The sequence below is a fragment of the Carlito syrichta genome, unplaced genomic scaffold, assembly GCF_000164805.1.
Source record: "Carlito syrichta isolate Samal-C Ts95f unplaced genomic scaffold, Tarsius_syrichta-2.0.1 Scaffold115711, whole genome shotgun sequence".
Taxonomy (NCBI): domain Eukaryota; kingdom Metazoa; phylum Chordata; class Mammalia; order Primates; family Tarsiidae; genus Carlito; species Carlito syrichta.
Window position 1 is genome coordinate 218,596 of NW_007059807.1, and position 22,824 is coordinate 241,419.

Genomic DNA, 22,824 nt, shown 5'->3' on the forward strand with positions numbered 1-22,824 from the left:
ATTATATGACATTAAGAGAAAAAAGAGAGCCTAAAAAGATTACATAGAGCATGATATCATTTGCTGTAAAGCTACAAACTTTTTTTAAACTTAAGGAATATAAATAATATCTATAGTTGACCCTTGAACAACATAGGTTTGAACTATGTGGGTCCACTTATATGTGGATTTTCTTGCGCCTCTGTTCTCCATGAGACAGCAAGACCAGCCTCCCCTCCTCTGAGGCCTACTCAGTATGACAACTACAAGAATAAAGACCTTTATGATGCTTGACTTTCACTTAATGAATAAATATATTTTCTCTTATTTTCGATTATCTTAACATTTCATTTTCTCTAGCTTACTTTATTATAAGAACATTGTATAGATTACATGTAAACATACAAAATATGTGTTAGTTGACTGTTTATGTTATTGGCAAGATTGCCAATAAACAGTGGGCTATTAGTAGTTAATAAAAAGTTATGTGCAGATTTTCAACTGTACAAGGGGTCACTGCCCCTAACCCCTACATTGCTCAAGGGAAAACTGCAAATATATGAAAACTTGAGATTTAGAATTCAAGTTATCAGCTATTACAGTGGTGAGAGGGAGCCATAAGATTAGATGCTCATAATCAAGATCCTAGACTTTCTTTTGGTGGTGGGTTTGCAAGCAGTAGTGTATATGAGAGCATTTATATCTTATAATTTGACTGATTATTTTGAAACAAACATTTAGTTTGTATTTCTTCAATTACTAATGATGTTGAACATTTTCTCCTATGTTTTTGGCCATTAAAATTTTTTTTTTTATAAACTGCCCCCCTGTGTATTTTGTCCACCTTAATACTAGCATAACCATCAAGAGTTTCTGTTTGCTTTTATAGATTTTCCTTTTCTTTAAACTTACTGACTTAGGGATAAAGGACACATTTTATTTTCTTGAAAGGACCCTAACTAAGGCCTGTGCACATACTAGAATACTCTCTCAATGCTCTTTCCAGCAAGGAGATTCAATGAAAAATTGTTCACTAATCACAGGAACAACTGCAGGCTATGAAAGCTGGTGTAGAGAGCTATTGGCCTAGACTGTCACAGGGCACACAAACCTGCAGGTTAGGTGACTGAAGGTCAGAGGTTACCAAAGAGTGGTTGAAGTGATAGAGAGCAGCAGCAAACTCTTCATCTGATGAACCTTAAAAACAGATGGGAAAACCAATTATCCCAATAGCTGTATAATACATCATACCACCATTCTACCAGCTAATCTCCACAAGAAAAACATCCACCAGGCACATATCCTGTCTACTGACCCTTGAGTCCATCTTTGTCTACCTCCTTGATGATACTGGCCAGGGTGGCCATATGATATTCTGAAAGAGATACACTCAGATAGTTTCGGATAAAATTGTTCCGAGAGTTCAGCATGGAAGACGTGATGAAGTTCAAAATGTTGGAAGCCAGACCTAAAAACTAAAAGGAACACAAAAAAGCCCGTATAAGAGTCACAACCCCAGAATTTCTATAAACCTTGAATACAAATTAGAAATAAAATATGCCCATAGGTTTCATGCAAAAAACACAATGAATTATGGAATCAGATTTTAAAATACTTACAGTGGGACTAAGTTTAATCATGAGAATTTTTCCCATATAATTCTACCAGTTACACAAAATGGTATTCCAGTTTAACACAACAAATTTCACAAAATAGTGTGTGAAGACATAGGTTTTCCAAATAGACTGACCCATTTCTGGTGTTCCTCTAAGGTCCTGTCTTTGTCCAGTTCTACAATAGTATTGATATATTTATTTTTGACACCTATATTAATTATTATTGCATAAATATATATACTATATATATATAAATATATATATTATATATATATATAGGATTCCTACACTTAGCTTCTCTATTAAAATTAAACTGAGGTAGTCATGGTGGCTCACACCTATAATCCCAGCACTTTGGGAGACCAAGGTGAGAGGACTGCCCACGAGTTTGAGAGAAGGCTGGGCAACTTGGCGAGACTTCATCTCTACAATAAATCAAAAAAATTAGCCAGGCATGGTGGTGCATGTCTGTTGTTCCAGCTACTTGGAAGGCTAAGGTGGAAGGATCACCTGAGCCCAGCACGTCGAAGTCGTGGTAGCCGTGAGCATGCCACTGCACTCCAGCCTGGGCAACAGAGTCACACTCCAACTCATAAAAAAAAAAAAAAAGACTAGCTTGGGCAACATAGGGAGACCTCATCTCTACAATACAATTAAAAAATTAGCCAGGCATGATGGTGCATATCTGTAGTCCCAGCTAACCAGGAGGCTAAGGCAGAAGGATCACCTGAGCCCAGAAGGTCAAGGCTGTGGTGAGCCATGATCGTGCCACTGCACTCCAGCCTGGACAACAGAGTGACACTTCAGCTCAAAAATAAATAAATACATTATATTAAATTAAATTAGGCCAGGCTTGGTGGCTCAGCCTGTAATCCCAGCACTTTAGGAGGCCGAGGAGAGTGGAATGCCTAAGCCCATGGGTTTGAGACCAGTCCGGGCAACTTGGTGAGACCTGGTCTCTACAATAAATAAAAAATTAGCTGGGCATGGTAGCGCACCTGTAGTTCTGACTACATGGAAGGCTGAGGCAGAAGGATTGCCTGAGCCCAGCAGGTCAACGCTGGGGTGGCTGTGAGCATGCCACTGCACTCCAGCCTGGGTGAGAGTGTGAGACTCCAACTCAAAAAAAAATTTGTTTTTAATTTAAAAAACTAAACTGAATTATTGTGTAAATATTTTATGTCCATATCTTTGAATAGACTATAAACTATACAAAAGAAAAAAACTGTATCTAACTCATTCACTGACATATCATCAGAATGTGGGCCGACACATAGTAGATCATCAATATGGGTTGAACTAGTAGTTAGTAAATACTTACGATGTATTAAAATTACAACAAGTGCTTTTAAAATATTATCTCATTAAAACTTCACAATGCTGGATGTGATGACTTATGCCTATAATCCTAGCACTTTGGGAAGCCAAGGCAAGAGGATCACTTGAGGCCAGGAGTTTAAGACCAGCCTGGGCAACACAGACCTTGTCTCTACAAAAAAATTTAAAATTAGCCAAGCACAGTGGCACAGTCCTGTAGTCCCAGCTACTCAGGAGGTTGAGGTGGGAGAATCACTTGAGCTCATGAATTTGAGGTTACAGTCAAGTATGATAGCACCACTACACTTCAGCCTGGGCAACAACAGAGTGAGACTCTGTCTCTAAAAACAACAAAGACTTTTCATCACTTTTAGATGATAACTCCCATATGACAGGACACAAAACTAAGGCCTGGAGAACTTCAGATCCCTGCCCAACATCAATCAGTAAGTGATAACAATAGGGTTCAAACCTAAGCCTACTTCTAATTATAAAGGCCATCAGAGAAACAATACCAGTAGTAAAAGTTATTTAACAAAACAAAATCAATACATATAAGTCCTAAAGCAAAAGTATCTTTAAATATTACAGTTATCCAACTTATAAAATGTTTTATTCAAATGATCTGCTTCTCACAGCCCTGGTTTCCCATTTCTGCTTCCCCTAAGTCTTAGAAACCCACTCTTACCAACTCAGGATCTTTGCGACTAGCCAAAATGTTGCCCTTCTCACCAGGGGCCTGCTTACTGGGGCTTTTAACCCGAGGAGAGCTTTCCAGTGGAGGGGGTGGGGGCGGGGGTGGAGGTGCCACTTTCTCTTTACTGGGAGAGATGGTTTCCTCAAACCATTGCCCCAAAATAGGCTCACTGTCATCATCTGAAGAGAGAAAGAAAATTACAAAAATAATTTTTAAATGTTTTTGGTGCATCTGCTTTCTAAAAGTGCCTAAGTCAAAAGGCACACAGAATATCCTGATTTTAGGAGGTTACGAGGCTGCATATATTTGTCAAAACTCATCTAAATACATATATAAAATGAGAAGATTAGGCCAGTCACAGTGGCTCACACCTATAATTCAAGCACTTTGGGAAGCTGAAGTGAGAGGATTGCCTGAGCCCATGGGTTCGAGACCAGCCTGGGCAACTTGGCGAGACCGCATCTCTAAAATTAGCTGGGCATGGTGGAGCATGTCTGTAGTTCCAGCTACTTGGAAGGCTGAGGCGGAAGGATCACCTGAGCCTAGCATGTCGAGAATGTGGTGGCCGTGAGCGTGCCACTGCACTCCAGCCTGGGCGACAGAGTGAGACTCCAATTCAAAAACAAAACAAAACAAAAACAGCCAGGCTCAGTGGTTCAGTCTGTAATCCCAGCACTTTGGGAGGCCATGGCGAGTAGATTGCCTGAGTCTGCGGTTTCAAGACCAGCCCGGGCAACTTGGCAAGACCACGTCTCTACAATAAATTTAAAAAATATATGAGCTGGACGTGGTAGCACACGCCTGTAGTTCTGGCTACTTGGAATGTTGAGGCGGAAGGATCGCTGGAGCCCAGCAAGTCAACGCTGAGGTGGTCGTGAGTGTGCTACTGCACTCCAGCCTGGGCCACAGAGTGAGACTCCAACTCAAAAAAGAGAGAACATTTTATTGCATGTAAATTATACCTTAATAAAACTTTTCTTAAAAGGAGCTCAAAAAAGGAAGAGAAATAACTTTATTTTCCAGACAATAAGCCCAAAATTTTTAAGAGCAAATTTATACTTATCAACCACAAATCCAGAATGATAAAAATCATACCTCTCTCAATAGTTCACATTGTTCCCAAAAGCCTAAGTATGAAAAAGAATTTGATATTTATCTTATTCACTCTCTCTCCAAACTAAGGCAAGAGGAAATGTTCATTTGGCCCTGTTGTTCATTGCAACAGTCTTGAGTTTCTCTCCTTATGCTTCCCTAAACTATGACAACATTCAAACCAAACAGCTCACATATGGGTGGTTTGGCTAAAAGTTGTGTCCATCATTCAACCTTCAACAATAACCTGCTCCTAAATAACATGTCATCTGAGTAAACTCAAGGTTCAGGTCCGGCAGGTGAAAACGGTAAATAGGAAACTAAAGGAACCTATTGGGAACCCTCCTGTTGCACCCTGTACTTATCTCCAGGAAAGAGAAAAAAGAAGCCTCTACCTTGGCTGCTGTCCTCCTCCGTGCTACTGAAATCATCCTCGTAGTAGGTGTTGGAGTCGGTGGAGGCGCTGGCATCGCTGCTCATGGAACCCTTTCTTTGCCGCTGCAGGACACATGCCTGAAAATGACAGTTACAAAATTGGACCATTCTACCTAATCTCATTTAGCACATGAAAAGTTTCTCCATATCTCATTCCTTATTCTTACTCCAGTAAGGATTTTTTCTAATAAAACCCTTCAGAACTTTCATCACTTTAGCCTACAAAAATACTACCACCCAGAGATTAGGACAGGACTTGAAATAAGGAGTATTTCCATAGTGTCCTCTATTTTTGCTTTAGTATGCCAATCATCACAAATCACCAAGCAGCCACATGAATCACAACGCCGATAATCAACAACTGATTCAAATGTTTGGATACATTCTCTTCTTCAAAAACATCACTACAAATGTGGATTTATAAAGGTCACGATATATGGTCAGTGTTATTTATCTCAGAAAGGTTATACATATACAATTATAGGAAGCTCTTCCAAATTATCAACCACTTGATTCTCCCTCACCTTTCTGTAGGAAGTTGAAAGTAATGTCAAAAGCAGGTTTGTCAGTGGGACAGAGTCAATCAGTCGCTGAATTCTCTGTATGGAGGTGCTCTGGGCCATAATGTTCAAGGCTGCAGGGGGATCATCTGTCTCCCAACCCTGAAGGCAATGACACCAAAGGGACGTTAATGATACAACTCAGCCAGAAGAAACAGCCCAAGTTGATGGATCAAGCTATCATACCCAGAAGTGGATCCAACAATCAATATGCTGCTTCCTGTGAGTATAACTTTCTCACCTTGTGAAGAGCCTCCACTTGCAGGTCTTGAAAGAGAGATGTTAACAGCTTGATGGCATGGTTTGCCAATATTACTGAGAGTACCCCAAATCCCTGATGCCTACATAAAGAAAAACACAAACCTTAAAATAATTAATAATTATAACCTTTAAAACAATAGCTTTTCCCATTTTGAGTTCTTAGACCCTTTTGAGAATCTATGGACCTTTCCCTAGGGAAAAAATGGTATATACATACACACATACACATACACACACACACACACAATCTGCACATACTTTCTGAAGTCCACAACCTCCCTGAATCCCATCCGTAGACTGCCTAAGGATATACAGGCTTTAGGTTAAGGATTCCTGGGCTAGAAGACTCTTCCAAATCCATGGACTTTTGAAATTTAAATTATCAGTTCAAAGCTAATGGGTCATGTGAAGATATTGACATTTAATTGTTGGCTGAACCTTTAAAGAATCATTCTTTTGTGAAGAAAAAAGTTTAAATTTACCAAATTTTGTAAAATATCTGAGAACAAACCTAAGAGAACAAAAGAAAAAGTTTTACGTTATATTTGAGCAAAATGGTTTTTGTCCAAAATTTCCAAATAATAAAGAGTTAATGTATTTAACATACAACAAGTTTTTTTTTTTTTTCTTTTTCTTTTTTTTTGAGTTGGAACCTCACACTGTTGCCCAGGCTGGAGATCAATGGCATGCTCATAGCTACCACAGCCTTGACCTGCTGGGCTAAGACAATCTTTCCGCATCAGCCTTCCAAGTAGTTGGAATTACAAGTATGACCACCATGCCTGGCTAATATTTCTTGATTTACTTTTGAGATGAGGTCTTGCCAAGTTTCCCAGGCTGGTCTCAAACCCATAGGCTCAGGCAATCCTCACCATAGCCTCCCAAAGTGCTGGGATTATAGGTGTGAGCCACAGAGCCTGGCCCCAACAAATTTTCATATGAACCAATTAGTAAAAAGGACAAACACCAAAGAAAAAACTGAGGTAAGAACATAAGGCAGTTTGCCACAAAAAAGAAACAACAAATAATTGATAAATATGTGAAATGAAATATAATCACACTAGTTATCAAAGACATACAAACAAGTACAAGAGAATAGTGTTTTTCTCCCCTAAGATTAGCAAATGTGAAGACGAATGATAGCCAGTGTCCAAGAGGAGATGGGGAGACTGGCATGTGCCGCACACAGCTGGTGTGACTGCAAATGAGCATCACTTTTCTGAAAAGTAGTTCGGCAAAACATTTCAAATTTTTAAATATATGTGGTCTTTGTCCTAACAATTCTACTTTTTTTTCTGTCAGTGTCTCACTTGTCGCCCAGGCTAGAGGGCAGTGGCACACCCATGGTCCCTGCAGCCTCAATCTGCTGGACCCAGGTGATCCTTCTGCCTCAGCCTTCCAAGTAGCTGAAACTACAGGTGTGTGCTACCACGCCCAGCTAACTTTTGATTTATTGTAGAGATGAGGTCTCACCAAGTTGCCCAGTCTGATCTTGAACGCCTGGGCTCAGGCAATCCTCTCACCTCTGCCTTCCAAAGTGCTTGGATTACAGGCATGAGCCACCATGCTTGGCTATAATTCTACTTTTAGGAATCTACCTCAAGAGGACAATTAAATAAGTTCCACAAAGTTTATGTTTCAGGAGGTTTATCAAAGTAAAATGCATCAAAATAAGAAATTTGGCATAAGTGAAATAAGTACTCATCAACAGGAGAATTAGTCAACTCTGGTATATTTACAGTGGAGTACTACCAGCCATTAAAAAACTATACAGATTTTATAAGAGTGTCACAGAAAAGATATCTGCAGTATTTCATACATAGTGACCCCATTTTTGTAAACTTTTTAGATATGTGCACAGAAAAATGTCTCAAAGAATGTTTACCAATTTGAGTGGTAAGATTTGGGAGGATTTTTTTCCTTTCATATTTATGCCACCTGTATGGCTTGTAACTTATACAGTGTACACTTATTATTTTAAAATCTGAAGAAACAACAGTTATTTAAAAAGTTTAACTGCTACTTCTAAGGACATACTTCTTGACATTCTCCCATCTCCCTTTACAATGAAAAAAGAAAACAGTCCCCCATAAAAACCACAAAGTACCATTTGTGTACTGCTAGGGTATGCACTCACCTCCTTACTTTGCCTTGTATCTACTGCCTACCATCTCAATGCTGGTTTCAGATTTCAGTTTCATTAGAGTTTCCTCAGGGAAGTCTGTCCTAATTTCCGTGACTAGGTCAAGCGTCCCTATTCATTCTAATACTCTGCAAGCATAATCTGACATATATTAGTATGAATATTACTTCATGTCTCTTGGGAATGTGTCCATTTTTCTGTTGTTCATCACAGCATTCCAGAACTAACACAGGGCTTGGGACAGAGAATATATTCAGTGGATAATTTGTTGATGTTGTCTTGAATGTGGACTCTTACTGAAACTCCAGACTTACATCTCCAACTGCCTACTCAACTGAGAGACATAGAGATCTTAGAGGTAGAGATCTAACAGTCATCTCAAACTCAGTGTGTCCAAGACTAAGTTTTATTTCCTTCCCTTCCTCCTACTCCTAAACCAGTGTTTCCTGTATCAGTAAATAACACAACTCAAGTACTCAAGTCAAAAATTTGTCTATGTCTTTTTTTTCAAACAGCATCCATGCCAGTGCAAATCCTGACAGCAGTGCCTTCCCAACATATCCCAATTTGATGTCTCTTCTCTGCCCTTGTCACTGCCACTCTCATTGGTCACCTTCATCTCTCACTGGAATAATGGTTTCGCTGCTAACTGTTCTCCTCCTTCTTGTCTTATGCCCCTAAAGTCTACTCTCAGATCACCAATAAATCAGATCACATCTCTTTCCTGTTGAAAACTCTCGCCAGGTACAGTGGCATATGCTTATAATCCAAGCATGTTGGAAGGGAATGGTGAGAGAACTGCCTGAGCCCACAAGTTAGAGACCAGCCTGGGCAATTTGGTGAAACCTCATCGCTACAATAAATCAAAAAATTAGCTGGGTGTGGTAGAGCACACCTGTAGTTCCAGCTACTTGGAAGGCTGAGGTGAAAGGATCACCTGAGCCCAGCAGATGGAGGTGCGGTGGTCATGAGCGTGCCACTGCACTCCAGCCTGGGTGACAAAGTGAGACTCTGGCTTAGAAAAGAAAAGAAAACTCTCTAACAGTTACTGAATACATTTGACCCTAGATGATCTGAGTGCTGGCTATGTCTGACCTAATTTTCTACTACTCTCCTGCCTTGATGTCTTCATTTTAGCCACACTGACTTTACTGACTCTCAAAAATGCCAATCACACTTCCACCTCAAACCTGAACATTTCTCCCCAAAATACACACGACTCACTCTGTCACCTCACATATGGTCTCTACATCCTGTCCTTGGATCCCTTTCCAGACCATCCTAACTAAAACAATAGCCCCTGTAACTCTCTAGTCCCTCTCTCTGGTTTCTTTTTCTTCACAGTACTTACATATGATAATCTATAATGTACTTGTTCGTATATTTGTTCACTATTTGTACAGATATAAAATAAACCTCATAAAGATAAGAATGTTGCTTTGTTTAGCGCTATATCCTCACTGCCTAGAATAAAGCCTAGTACGTGGAAGGGACTGAGTGAATTAAGTAAAATCCAGAAATGTCTGGAATTAGAAAACAACCTGAACAGCACATTAATCACATCCCTTCTTTCCTAGCAAGCAGGGCTTATTGCCCAGACTTCATCAAAACAATATCAAGTATTTTAGGAAGCAATCAGGAAGGCCTAACAACATTCTCACCTCATGGGTTATATACGTGAGTACTCAACTCCAAGTCAAATAAGCCCACTTGACAAGACAGAAGCATTTTTTTTTACTTGAATGTCATAAAAATCCCAAAATATACATTACATGGATATTTTTCCCCTCTGATGGATGAGGGAATAGGATCAGAGAGAATGAGTGACTCATCTAAAATGATGAGGCTATGTTGTAGAGATGGTAGAGTACGATCATTATCTTAGTTATTAAATCGAACTAAGTGAGAAAGCATATTTTCTGTTGATATGGAAAGGAGTTACTAGCTTACATCCATACAAAATGACAGCGAAACAAAACAAAACATAAGCGACAATCAAGTAGACACATACCCTTTTCCAGGCCCCAATTTAGGAGAGCCTACTCCCTCTTTTGTACGAGAAAGGATGTCTCTGACTCGGAGGGCAGCCAGCGGATCTTTCTCTTTTCCCTTATCAGCCAAGGCAGTAGGACTGAGGTTCAATATGAGGAAAAGGCTGTTTAACAAGCACCAGGCACCCAGCAACTGGAAGTTCTGATAGTGCTGTTATAAAAGGCACAGAATAAAAATATAAACAGAGATATTCACATCTTCGAGATGACAAGACAGGAAGCGCACAGCAGAGACAAGCTTCTTACCTCACCACCAGCCCTGCGAGAATTGCTGATTGCTTGTCCAATCATGTCATAGATTTCGAGCTGTCCAATATCAAACAGACACAAAAATCTGAACAAGTTGACCTATTCGTTATAAATGCTGAACCCTGCCCACATTAACTTAACAGAAGGAGTTCAGTACCCTCAGGCCACTTTTCAGTGATACCATTCCCTCACACTTTCCTTGGCCTTCACATGGAGTTGACCACCTCTCTTCATTCGGCTTAAGTAGCACCTTCTGAGCGGCGACCCTTCCTCCCACTCCAAAGCAGCACACCAAGCCCCACATAGATCACTTTCAATTACAAGGCATTATTTCTAGGCACTTGTACCGTCTGAAATTATCTTGTTTGTGTCCCCTAAAGGTACGCTGACACAGAGTAAGCCCTCAAATGTACCTGCTGAATGAATGGCTAATGTTTTTTCATAAGACCCACTACCATCACCAGTTGCAGTGAGTTTTACAGAGCCAACAGAGAAAGAGAAGCATCTATGCAACTCAATATGCCAAATAAACAAGCTGTACACTTACCTCGTAGACCGACTACCCAAGAAAAGGAATGTGGAAAATACTTTCCTCTAACAAGGAAGAAAGTGAAACTGGCCATATTCCTTCATTTGAACAATCTAGGTTCCCACGTCCCCAGATACTTGGCTTACACATTTCTGGACAATCGTAGCTGCATCGCTTTCATAGTCTTCTTCTTTGGAGCTCGTGGACCCCGTTCGTACTTGCTGGGCACTACCCACATGTAGGATGGCCATGCAGGTTGCCACACTCACACCTGAAAAAGAAAATGCACAGAACCTAATAATCATGGCGTACTGCCAAGAATCCACCAAAGCTGGCCAGGCATGGTGGCTCACTACTGTAATCCCAGCACTTTGGGAAGCTGAGGTGAGAGGACTGCCTGAGTCCAGGGGTTTGAGACCAACCTGGGCAACTTGGTAAGCCCTCACCTTTACAGTAAATCAAAAAAAAATTGCTGGGCATGGTGATGCACAACCATGCTTCCAGCTACTTGGAAGGCTGAGGTGAAAGGATAGCCTGAGTCCAGTAGGCCAAGGCTGCGGTGGCCATGAGCATGTGTGTCACTGCACTTCAGCCTGGGCAACAGAGTAAGATTTCAACTCAAAAAAAAAAAAAAAAAAAAAAAATCCACCAAAGCTGAAACACAAAAACACACCCCACCCACAAGTAATTCTATGATTTGATTACTGAAAATAAGCTCCATAAAAGCAAAACTAAATAGGCTTACCATACAATTCAGTAACTATACTCCTAGATATTTATTCAAATGAGCTAAAAACTTACATACATGCGTGCATACATAGACACACAAATATCAGAGGTGCCAAAAAATGTATGCGCATTTTAAGATCTGTGTATTACTTTTCAAAGCTGAACTGAACTATGCTAGCAATGTGTAGTATGGTGTTCTTTCAAAAGATAGCATTAATCAAATGAATGCTAGCATGACCACACAACATGCAGGATAATTCAAAGAAAATGACAGAAGTACAGTTGTTTTTCAAAGAACACAAGACCATTTTTAAGTGGTATCTGAAATTCAAGAACGTTGTAAAATGAAACAGAACATCCAACATAACTAATAATTGTATGCAATGCATTCAATTGAAACAGAACATCCAACATAACTAATAATTGTATGCAATGCATTCATGAAAAGTTTGAGATGCACGGTACTTTGTGTGATGTGCACAAGGGAAGATCTGGGATGCTTTCGCACAGCAACAAGTCCTATAGTAGTTCACCGTAATCAGAAGTGTTTGGATGCTGATGGTAGCCACTTTGAGCACCTCTTGTAATTGCAGAAGTCAAACGTGATTCGTACTCATCTTTTGTCATTGGTACATATTGAGTATTACAATTTTAATACAGTTTTTCCTTTCTTAAAATATACACACTATTTTTGGCACCCTGTGTATTTACTGCAGTTTTATTCATAATTGCCAACAACCGGAAGCAAACGAGATGCCCTTTAATATGTGAATGTATAAACAAACAGTGGTACATCCATACAATGAAATATCAGCCCACAATAAAAAGAGATGCGCTATCAAGCCAGAAAACACATGGAGGAATCTTAAATGTATATTGCCCAATGTAAGAAGCCAGTCTAAAACTCCTGTTACTATATGATTCCAATTAAGTGACATTCTGGAAAAGGAAAAAGTATAGAGATCGTAAAAACATCAGTGGTTACTAGGGTATGGGGATGAACAGGGGAAGCACAGGGGATTCTTAGGTCAGTGACACTGTCCTGTAAGGTGGATATATGACAATACATTTGTCAAAACCCACAGAACTGCACAACACAAAAAGGGAACTCCAATGTAAACTATAGATGTACCATACTAATTCAAGATATTACTAACAGAAGAAACTATGTATAGAGAAGAGGGAATATATGGGAACTCACTAAAACCTATTACATTTTTCTGGAAACCTAAAAGTTCTTTAAAAATAAAATCTAGGCCGGGTGCGGTGGCTCACACCTATAATCCTGGCACTTTGGGAGACCAAGGTGAGAGGACTGCCTGAGCTCATGGGTTCAAGACCAGCCCAGGCAACTTGGCAAGACCGCATCACTACAATAAATTTTTCTAAAAAATTAGCTAGGCGGGGTGGCACGTGCCTCTAGTTCCAGCTATTTGGAAGGTAGAGGCAGAAAGATAGCCTGAGCCCTTCAGGTAGAGGCTGCGGTGGCCGTGAGCATGCCACTGCACTCCAGCCTGGGTGACAGAGTGACACCTCAACTCAAAAAGATAAAATCTAGTTCAAGACCAGTCTGGGCAACTTGGCAAGACCTCAACAATAAATCAAAAAGTTAGCCAGGCATGGTGGGGCACCTATAGTTCCAGCTACTTAGAAGTCGAAGGTAGAAGGATCACTTGAGATCACCAGCTAAGGCTACGGTGGCCATGAGTGTGCCACAGTACTCTAGTATGGGTGACGAAGTGAGACTCTGATTCAAAACAGAAAAAAATAATAATAATTTATAAACCAGGTATGGTGGCATGTGCCTGTAGTCCTAGCTACTCAGAAGGCCAAAGTGGGAAGATAGCTTGAGTCCAGGAGTTTGAGGTTGCAGTGAATTATGATCACGCCACTACACTCTAGCGTGGGTGACTGAGTGAGACCTCAACTCTAAAAAAATTTTTAAGAAAAATAAATATAAATAAAATCTAGAGCCAGGCACATTGATTACACACATGTAGTCTCAGCTATTCAGGAGGCTGAGGAGGGAGGGATGCTTGAACAAAGAGTTCAAATCCAGTCTGGGTAACATGGTGAGACTCTCAACCCCAAAATAAATAAATAAATAATAAACTCTAGTAAATTTTTAAAAAATTAAATATAAAAATGTTAAGATTGGGCCGGGAGCAGTGGCTCATGCCTGTAATCCCAGCACTTTGGGAGGCCGAGGCAAAAAGATTGTCTGAGCCTGGGTAACTGGCAAGATCTCATCTCTACAATAAATCAAAACAATTAGCTGGGCATGGTGGAATGCACCTGTAGTTCCAACTACTTGGAAGGCTGATGCAGAAGGATCACCTGAGCCCAGCAGTTTGAGGCTGTGGTAGCCGTAAGTGTGCCACTGCACTCCAGCCTGGGCAACAGAGTAAAACTCTGACTCAAAAAAAAAAAAATAATAATTTAAGATTATATAAAAACTTCCCCAGCTACTTGGAAGGCTGAGGTGAAAGGATTGCCTGAACCCAGAAGGTCGAGGCTGCAGTGGCCATGAGTGTGCCAGCATACTCCAGCCCGGGCAACAGAGTGAGACTCCAACTCAAAAAAATTTTTTTTTAATTAAAAAAAAAAAAAAGAGATTATGGAAAAAAAACCCATACTTGAAAATTCTCAGAGATATCAAAGCCAAATCTCTTTCCTTAAATCAAATCCCAAGTGATCAGTTTTTAATAACAAATCAGATTTAGTTTACTTTAATTCAACTATGAATTTTTAAAAAATCTCTGATCCTTATTGACTTTAATTGCTTATTGACTTAGTACACTGAGATCCATGTGAGGGTCATGAAACTTCCTGAAAATCAAAATTAATAAACCCCAAATTTTAAAATACAAGATCAAAAGTAGACCACTAGGAAGCTAAACACTGGAAACTAGACTGGAGAGAGCACATTCTTCCATGTTTCCATGGCTTTCTATTCTTAATGTTGCTGCCCTAGCCCAGACCCTAAATGTGTCCTGCCCGAATGACTGCAAATTCCTCTTTACCAGTCTGCCTGCCTCCAACAGCTCCCCGCACCAAAATATCCTGCACACTAACTACTGCCTGCGTGTTCTCCTAAAATACAACTCAGTATCTCTCATACTTCAGAATCTTTAATGGTCTCTACTATCTATAGGATACGGTCCAAGTGACTTAGTCTGCATTTCTAATTGAGTCCTACTTTCTGTCCAATTACACAGTACCCACAGATACCCATAAAACCTGCAGACTTACACACATACACATTTACACAGTATGTTTCTCCAAACTCTAGAATACTTTTTGGTTCTGCTTTTGCTTCTGCCTAGGGACAGCCAAGCTAAAATCCTACCTGTTTTGTAAGATACAACATCAGAACACCTTCATTACTACTGCCTTTCCCAACAGAAACTGAACTCTGCCTCCTCTAAATTCCATAGTACTTTCTCCTCACCTCTTATTCAGCTTCTTTACATATAAAAGTCATTTACTAATATCCTGCCTTTATATTCCTATTTATATACAGATGTTCAAACTAAAGCTGTTCAAAGAATGTTAGAGAGATGCTGGGCACAGTGGCTCATGCTTGTAATCCCAACACTTTGGGAGGTGGAGGCAAGAGGATTGCCTGAGCTCAGGGGTTCAAGACCAGCCTGGGTAAATTGGCAAGACCTTGTCTCTACAATAAATCAAAAAATTAGCCGGGTATGGTAGCACACACCTGTGGTTCCAGCTACTTGGAAGGCTGGGGAGGTAAGATCATCTGAGCCCAGCAGGTCGAGGCTGTGGTGGCCGTGAGCAAGCCACTACACTGCAGCCTGGGCGACAGAGTGAGACTCCTACTCAAAAAATTTAAAAAATAAAAAATAATATAGGAAGATAAAGCAACCTCAGCAATTTCTTGGTGTTCCCAAGGTCAGATTTCCAAGACTACCTGTTCAAAGCCTCACTTGCAGAATGAAGTAAATGTCTGAAATGGCTATACCTTCTAAGACATGCCAGGGATATGGTATGCCTTGGAATTTAAAACTAAGGATAAGTGATTTGGGTTAAAAGTCATTTTAACAATAACTTAAAAGAGAATAAACAGCAGCTGTCAGCCCCACTTCAAAGGCAGTATGATCAACAGGAAGAAAGGGGATTTTATGGGAGCTTAAAGAATCACGTTCTTCACATTTATCAGTGTAAACAGATACCACCTGTTCATTAAGTCTTCCTCCCTGCTCCCTCAGCTAGACTCAATCTCCCACTTCTTTGTGTAACCAAAACATTCTATACTTCTCTTATTGCCTTTACCATGCTGTTTTGTATTATACTCTTTAGTCCTGTTCTCCACTGCTCAGATGTAGGCTCCTCGAGGGCAAGGACTACATGTTTTTCATCTCAATATCCCAACTCTCCCTGGCATTTTGCTTTTCCTTTTTTTGAATCAGAGTCTCACTCTGTCATCCAGGCTAGAATGCAGTGGCATGCTCACAGCTATGGAAGCTTCAATCTGCTGGACTCAGGTGATCCTTCTGCCACAGCCTCCCAAACAGCTGGGACTATATGTGCACACAACCATGCCTGGCTAATTTTTTGATTTATTGTAGATACAAGGTCTCGCCAAGTTGCCCATGCTGGTCTTGAACCCCTGGGGTTCCTCTCGCCTCTGCCTCCTGAAGTGCTGGGCTTACAGGGGTGAGCAACCGCATCTGGTGGCATTTTGCTTTTCATACCACAGATACTTAATATCTGCACATACTATGAGATCAAATATGCATATAACACAATGCCAGCAGTGAAACAACAGTACTATTTACAAAGATTTCTATTGAGACCTCATTTCATGTAGATGTGATACTAAATGATACTTAGGGGAAGAAAACAAGAAAAAGGGAAGAGAATATGCAGAAGGATTCTCATGTTTTCCTGAAAGTATACCTGTGCTAGATTGAGACAATGAGACCAGATATCATTAACATCTCACCTGCATACAAGCAACTTAGGCTGAGGACTGTCACATCTTGCAGACGAGAAGGATTGAGAGGTTCCAACACAGGTAGAGAAAGAGTATCCAATGCCATAGTTACATCAATCACTAGTGAATGAAAACTGGAACATAACAGAGAAGGTGAACAAATGTCTCTAAGAATCAGTTGCTTCTCTAATGTGACAGTTAAAGAAATTATCAGCATGCCAAAAAAGCTAACCAATTATATCTCCTTTTTTTATTAGAATGTAAAGCAAATGCACCACGGAGCATCTTACCCATTACGAACAGCAGTGGCATCTGCTACTGTTGCAGGCATGATGAAGAAGGAGTTAGCTAACACTGCATCTTGGAACCGATTGATATAGCGTAGGAAATATGGCAGGTTCAAACACACACGCAGTAGCTTCTCTGAACCACCTAAATTAATGGAAAGGCACACTCTTACAAATAGGCCTCTCTGATGCTTGATTCTTTCCACATGAAAGGGGCACACTTAAGGAATTTTTGTTAGGAGAGAAACCAGCTTTCTGACAACAGTTGGAGGTCTTACCAAGCTCTTGAAGACTAGCCACATTCTGAGCTATGAACACATTCTTTGTTTTAATAGCAGAGGCTTGATCTGTGGATGACTGCTCATCATTTTCTCCTTCCACCTAAAAAGAAACATAGGGCCTATCAAGACACTATCATCTGTTTGTTGCCTGCTGTCCTGGAGTTCAGAACCAAACCAACTGTCAGAAGTCAGCAGTACTTCCACGGATTCTCTTCAGGCTGTCCACTTAATGAGAGGAAAATTCCTTGCTAATGTTGGATAAAACACAGGTTTTACTCCCAAGAGGAGGGAGAAAACATATAGCTTTACAATATATATGTTCTAAAACTAGTATAGAGTGATGCCTTTTACAGAAAACTATTTTTGGTCTTTTAAAATTTTTTTTGAGCTACAATCCTCCTTCCTCAGCCTACCACATCCAGCTCATTTTTAAATTTTTTTGTAGAGACAAGGTCTTGCTATGTTGCCCAGACTGGTCTCAAACTCCTGGGCTCAAGCAACCCTCCTGCCTCGGCCTCCTCAAGTGTTGGGATTACAGGGGTGAGCCACCACACCTGGCCTGTATATGCTCTTTATATTTATTTATTTGCATTGAGAGATGCCTAGAAGAATGGTCATCAAATAGAAATAACTGTGTATAGAAACAATTGGTGTGAATTTGCATTGTTTTGTTTTGTATTTTTCCATTATTTTTCTACTATAGGCATATATATTATTTTATATCATAAACATAAAATACATTACTTTTCTCTCCAAATGTTATCATTTTAAATCCCACAGAGAGAAGGACATTTGGCTGAAGAAACTCACCAGAGTCTGGGGACTGATAGGTTGTGATGCTATAGTTCTAGGGTTGAAAACTGAGGTCAGTTGGTTCAAAAAATTCATCTGTACCTCCTTCTGTCTCAGTTCGGGGCTTACTGGTGAGGCCAATTCTTTCTGATCTTCCACTGTAAAATAGAAAAGCAAAAATAGGGGCTGAGGAGAGTGCACTGGAAGGCAAAACAGGAAAAAGCTGGCCATGGAGGTAGTCATGTAAATAGATCTGTCAAAGGAATACCCACCATCTGAAAGTGTCTTCACTGTTTGTGGCAGCTTGGCAGACTTCATCATTGCTGTAAATGTGATAATTTCAGTTCTATCTAGTCGGCTACAGCCAGTACACAGGCCCTTGATTAGAAGAATCAAGTGTTTCTGAAAAGAAAGCAAATTCAAATATATCTTTCAGAAGATTCTACTCTTTCGGGAATTCTAATTGGCACAGAGCCAAATTTAAGTTCCTACAGATTACAATTTGAGGGGGGAAAAAACTAACTAAAGATTGTAAGCTGATGGACCTCAAATCATATGTAGCTGGCAGGCTTATCTTATTGTTCTCACAGTATTTTTTTTTTTTTTTAATTTGAAGCTAATGGAAGGATTCACATACAAATCCAAATTTCTTACACTCAATAATTCACAATACAGCAACTCTGAACCTCCATTCCTGCATGGCAACAATGCACCAGAGCTAAAGAGTGGTCTCTTCAATTTGGGCCTGCAACCTTCTCAACTAGTACAGTATACTCATTCTCTTTTCCCTGCCTGGCCCCTGTACTTGTATAAATATGAAATCTGAGCCAGGCTCGGTGGCTCAGCCTGTAATCCCGAGCCTTTGGGAGGCTGAGGTGAGTGGATTGACTGAGCCCGCGGGTTCGAGACCCGCCTGGGCAACTTGGCGAGACCTCATCTCTACAATAAATAAAAAAAAAATCAGCCAGGCATGGTAGCGCATGCCTGTAATTCCGGCTAGTCGGAAGGCTGAGGCGGAAGGATCGCCGGAGCCCAGCAGGTCGAGGCTGCGGTGGCCGGGAGCGGCCACTGCACTCCAGTCTGGGCGACAGAGTGAGACTCCAACTTAAAAAAAAAAAAAAATGAAATCTGTAAAAAGACTCTACAGCACTATGTATCAGAGACTGGCAAACTATAGCTCCAATTCAGCCACTGATTATTTCTGTAAAAAAAAAAAGTCTACTGGAACACTGTCATGTTCATTCATTTACATATTGTGTATGACTGCTTTTATATTACAAAGGCAAAGTTGACTAGTCAACAGATAATATGGTCTAACACAGAAAGTTTACTGGCCTCTGCTCTATGCCACCTGCTTTCCATCAGTTTCACTAGTCAGTCACAATCCTGCTTCAAAATAAGGACCAGAAATGGATGCATCACTCTTACCTGGGACACAGCACAAGCCTCATCTGGATTTTCCAGGCGCAGGAGAGAGAACTCAATTAAAACTTTACAGGCTGCTGCCACTGACTGAAGCTGGTTCCGGGGAACTGAGAAAGTAATAAAAATTATTTCATCTCAGATTGCTCAGCTTCACAGTCAATAAATCAAGCAAAACAAGTGCTGACATTTCCAATATCATTCTATGATAATAAATATTCAGAACCAAAAACCCAAGGGCCAGACAAAGGCATTCTGGCATTGATAACCATCAATTGCTTATAGATCAACTTATCTTGCATTTACTGGAAATTAAGATAACTATAATAGGAAATACATCACAATAAGTGCCAAGTACTTCAAATGTATTAATTCATTTAATCCTTAAATCAACTCTGTGAGGTAGATATTACCTATCTCATGGACAATGAGCAAATTTAAAGCACAGAGAGTTAAATGATGTGCCCATAGTGCCACAGCTAGATTCTAATCCAGGCAGTCTGCCTCTAGAGTTGTGCACTTAACCACTAGGCTATACTTTCAGTTTACATGCTTAGCAAACTATTTAAGTAAACAGATTATTATAATTCTTCAGAACTATTTTAATTGGGATTAAAGAACAATAAAAATGCAAAAATTCAGAAATAATGTAAAATAGGCTTAGTCACTTCTGGGGTAGAAAAATGAAGAAAATGGAGAAGTGAAATCAAAATCCTTTCTTATACCAGAGAACACAAAAGGAGAATTCACACTCTCACCAAAACCATATAAGGAATATAAATACAGCATTGGTTAGTGGCTGCTAACTCCAGATCAGTTTCCACCACCTCCTGCACACAGGAAATTAGCATACATGTGTGAAATCAATAAAATGCTTTTGATTAAGAAGGGAAGGGAAGTTGGTATAATGGTTGCAAGGTAGGGGTCCAAGCCTAGTAATTTGTAAATCTCACTTGGCTGACCTGGGTAAGGGAACCTATGCAGCCTCATCCTAGCTGATAGTTGTCTCCACTGTTGGGTGAGCAGCTTAGGATTGCTAAAACATAGACTTCATTAACAACTTGTTCAGACACTCTAACAAGAGGATAAACAATCCCCCATTCACAAGTCCTCAGAAGGGAGTGACAGGAGTGGAATACTTACTGAGGCTGCAAACTGTGGTAATATAGTGTGTGGAAAGTGCAACAAAAGATGAGTAGAATGGCTCATACTGCTTCTCATGGTGCAAGATTTCTGATTCACTGGGGAAAAAAAAATCGGTCAGCATTTACTTAGTGCTTACTATGTGCCAGACGCCTCCTTATGGATGTTACCTTATCTAATCCTTTTAGCAACCCTACTTGGTAGTTAGTGTTATCATCTATATATTCAGGATTGGGAAGCCAGGTGTGGTGGCTCACACCTGTAATCCCTGCACTTTGGAAGGCAGAGGTGAGAGGACTGCCTGAGCTCAGGGGTTCAACACCAGACTGAGCAACATGGCAAGAACTCATCTCTACAATAAATTTAAAAAATCAGCAGGGCATGGTGCCGCATGCCTGTGGTTCCAGCTGCTTGAAAGGCTGAGGCAGAAGGATCACCTGAACCTAGCAGGTCAAGCTGCAGTGGCGGTGAGCAAGCCACTGCACTCCAGACTCGGTGAGAGAGTGAGACCCCAACTCAAAAAAAAAAAAAAAAAAGGAAAAGAAAAATCAGGAAAGTGAAACTTGGATAATTAAAATTAAATCTCACTCCAAGTGTTCAGGCTTAGTAAGAAGCAGAGGTTAATAAACAAAACACATTTTCAAACTCACTTAGAATCAAAGAAATTCAAGTAAAAACATAATAGGATACCAGTTTGTTCTCTATTACTGATTGGCAAAGACCAAAAGCTACTAATGTCTTCATTATTGATGACCAAAAGGAAGTAGACCAGAGCACTCAAAATACTGTTAGTGAGAATACAGATTAAAGCAATTCATTTTGAAGATCAAACATGGCTAGCCTGTAATGCAGTAACTTAAAAGAAATCAACAACTCAAGGTAAGAAATCACTGATCAGAGCTAAAATCCGAAATTTATCAGGTACCAATGTCATCCCCCTACCCAACCTCCTGCATGTAAGCTAAAGCCAGATCACAACAGAGTGAATGGTTTTTAACCACATCCCTTTTCTTTAGCAGAGGAAATGCCCTCTTCTGAAAAAATCTGGAGCCCAACTAAGTCTAAAGGCTGGATACATTTAAGTCATTCTATCAAATCAGATGCTAACCCACAATTGGTGAAACATAAAGGCAAAGGAAAAACTAAAATGTATCTTATTAAATGACACAAGCAGATGAATGTGGCTAAATAGTTTCTTAGTGAATTAATTCCCCCAACAAGAAGTATCAGTCTAAGAAGGGAAAGGTAAACAGAGTGAAGATACCCTTCCCTGCTCCATTCACTGCCTCATTCATTGCCTGCAAGCCTACCCACTTGCCAAACGAACACAGGTTCCAAAAAGACAAGTCAGAGTTGGAAGGTGCCAATGTCAGTGATGAATCACCTAAAACAACATTTAAGTGTCTGGCACTGCAAGAACTGTGCTATTTGGAGAGCTATCAAGGATAAATGGGTATGTATCAGATTAGTCCCTTATCTTAGAATAACTTCTTCACCAAGAAAAAATATTTATGGAACACCTATGATGTGCAAGGATGTTACTGCCCACGAGGGGCCATTTCCCCCTATTTGTCAGGCTAGATAAAAAGAAAGAAACAAAAACCTTTAAACCCAAGCAGCACTCAAAAGTTCTTGATGACCAACACATCTGTAAGACTCACATGTACAACACAAAATACCCTACTAAATCCCCCTGCTTGTATAGTTTTTCCCTCATTGTCATTCTTATACTTTCTTATTTATTGTTCTAAAGTTTTCCCACTCTGTAATTTGATGTTGTTTTTCTAAGTTTATTTTCCTCCTAATTTATATCAAAAGGTCAGAGTTGCTTATCCTCCCTTTTTTCAGCTGAAGAGGTTTACCAAATCTAAGAGAAAAACTGCCCATCCAAAGGATGAACATATTCTGTTGTTTTCATTCCCATTCTGATAATAAAATAAATCCAAAATGTAGGCATAAATTCATTTAATTGCCTGTTTCAGTGTCACCCAATTGTAATCAAACTTTCTCCCCTAGATACATACAATACCCTTATTCCAATAAAGAAACAAGAAGAATGCACTTTGGGTAAAGATGGACATTGGCAGAAAAAAAAATCGTGAAGCTCCACTCACCATTTGCTTAGGGCAACTAAGGACAAATCTGGGGGGAAATAATTTATAAAAAACTTGAAGAAGGGAATAGAGAAGTAATGGACATTAGCCCAGTTCTTGATGTTAAAGAAATAGTGTGCATGAGTCAGCTAAAAGGGATGTACTGCCACATTTCCCGACCCCACCCTCCT

General features: G+C 40.1%; 1 protein-coding gene across 2 annotated transcripts in view; it reads right to left on the reverse strand.

Annotated features, from left to right (window-relative positions):
* Positions 1 to 22,824, reverse strand: part of UBR4 (ubiquitin protein ligase E3 component n-recognin 4) — a 139,185-nt gene that overhangs the window by 110,565 nt on the left and 5,796 nt on the right. For both annotated transcript variants that reach the window (XM_021706503.1, XM_008073544.2), the window contains exons 2-17: positions 20,541 to 20,638; positions 19,404 to 19,507; positions 18,248 to 18,377; positions 17,994 to 18,133; positions 17,181 to 17,283; positions 16,906 to 17,047; positions 16,625 to 16,749; positions 11,076 to 11,200; positions 10,398 to 10,457; positions 10,112 to 10,302; positions 5,938 to 6,037; positions 5,661 to 5,798; positions 5,097 to 5,214; positions 3,601 to 3,788; positions 1,295 to 1,454; positions 1,091 to 1,176 (exon numbers count right to left, since the gene is read on the reverse strand). In XM_021706503.1, coding sequence (XP_021562178.1) covers positions 1,091 to 1,176; positions 1,295 to 1,454; positions 3,601 to 3,788; positions 5,097 to 5,214; positions 5,661 to 5,798; positions 5,938 to 6,037; positions 10,112 to 10,302; positions 10,398 to 10,457; positions 11,076 to 11,200; positions 16,625 to 16,749; positions 16,906 to 17,047; positions 17,181 to 17,283; positions 17,994 to 18,133; positions 18,248 to 18,377; positions 19,404 to 19,507; positions 20,541 to 20,638 — 2,008 coding nt within the window. The remainder of the gene's footprint in view (positions 1 to 1,090; positions 1,177 to 1,294; positions 1,455 to 3,600; positions 3,789 to 5,096; positions 5,215 to 5,660; positions 5,799 to 5,937; positions 6,038 to 10,111; positions 10,303 to 10,397; positions 10,458 to 11,075; positions 11,201 to 16,624; positions 16,750 to 16,905; positions 17,048 to 17,180; positions 17,284 to 17,993; positions 18,134 to 18,247; positions 18,378 to 19,403; positions 19,508 to 20,540; positions 20,639 to 22,824) is intronic.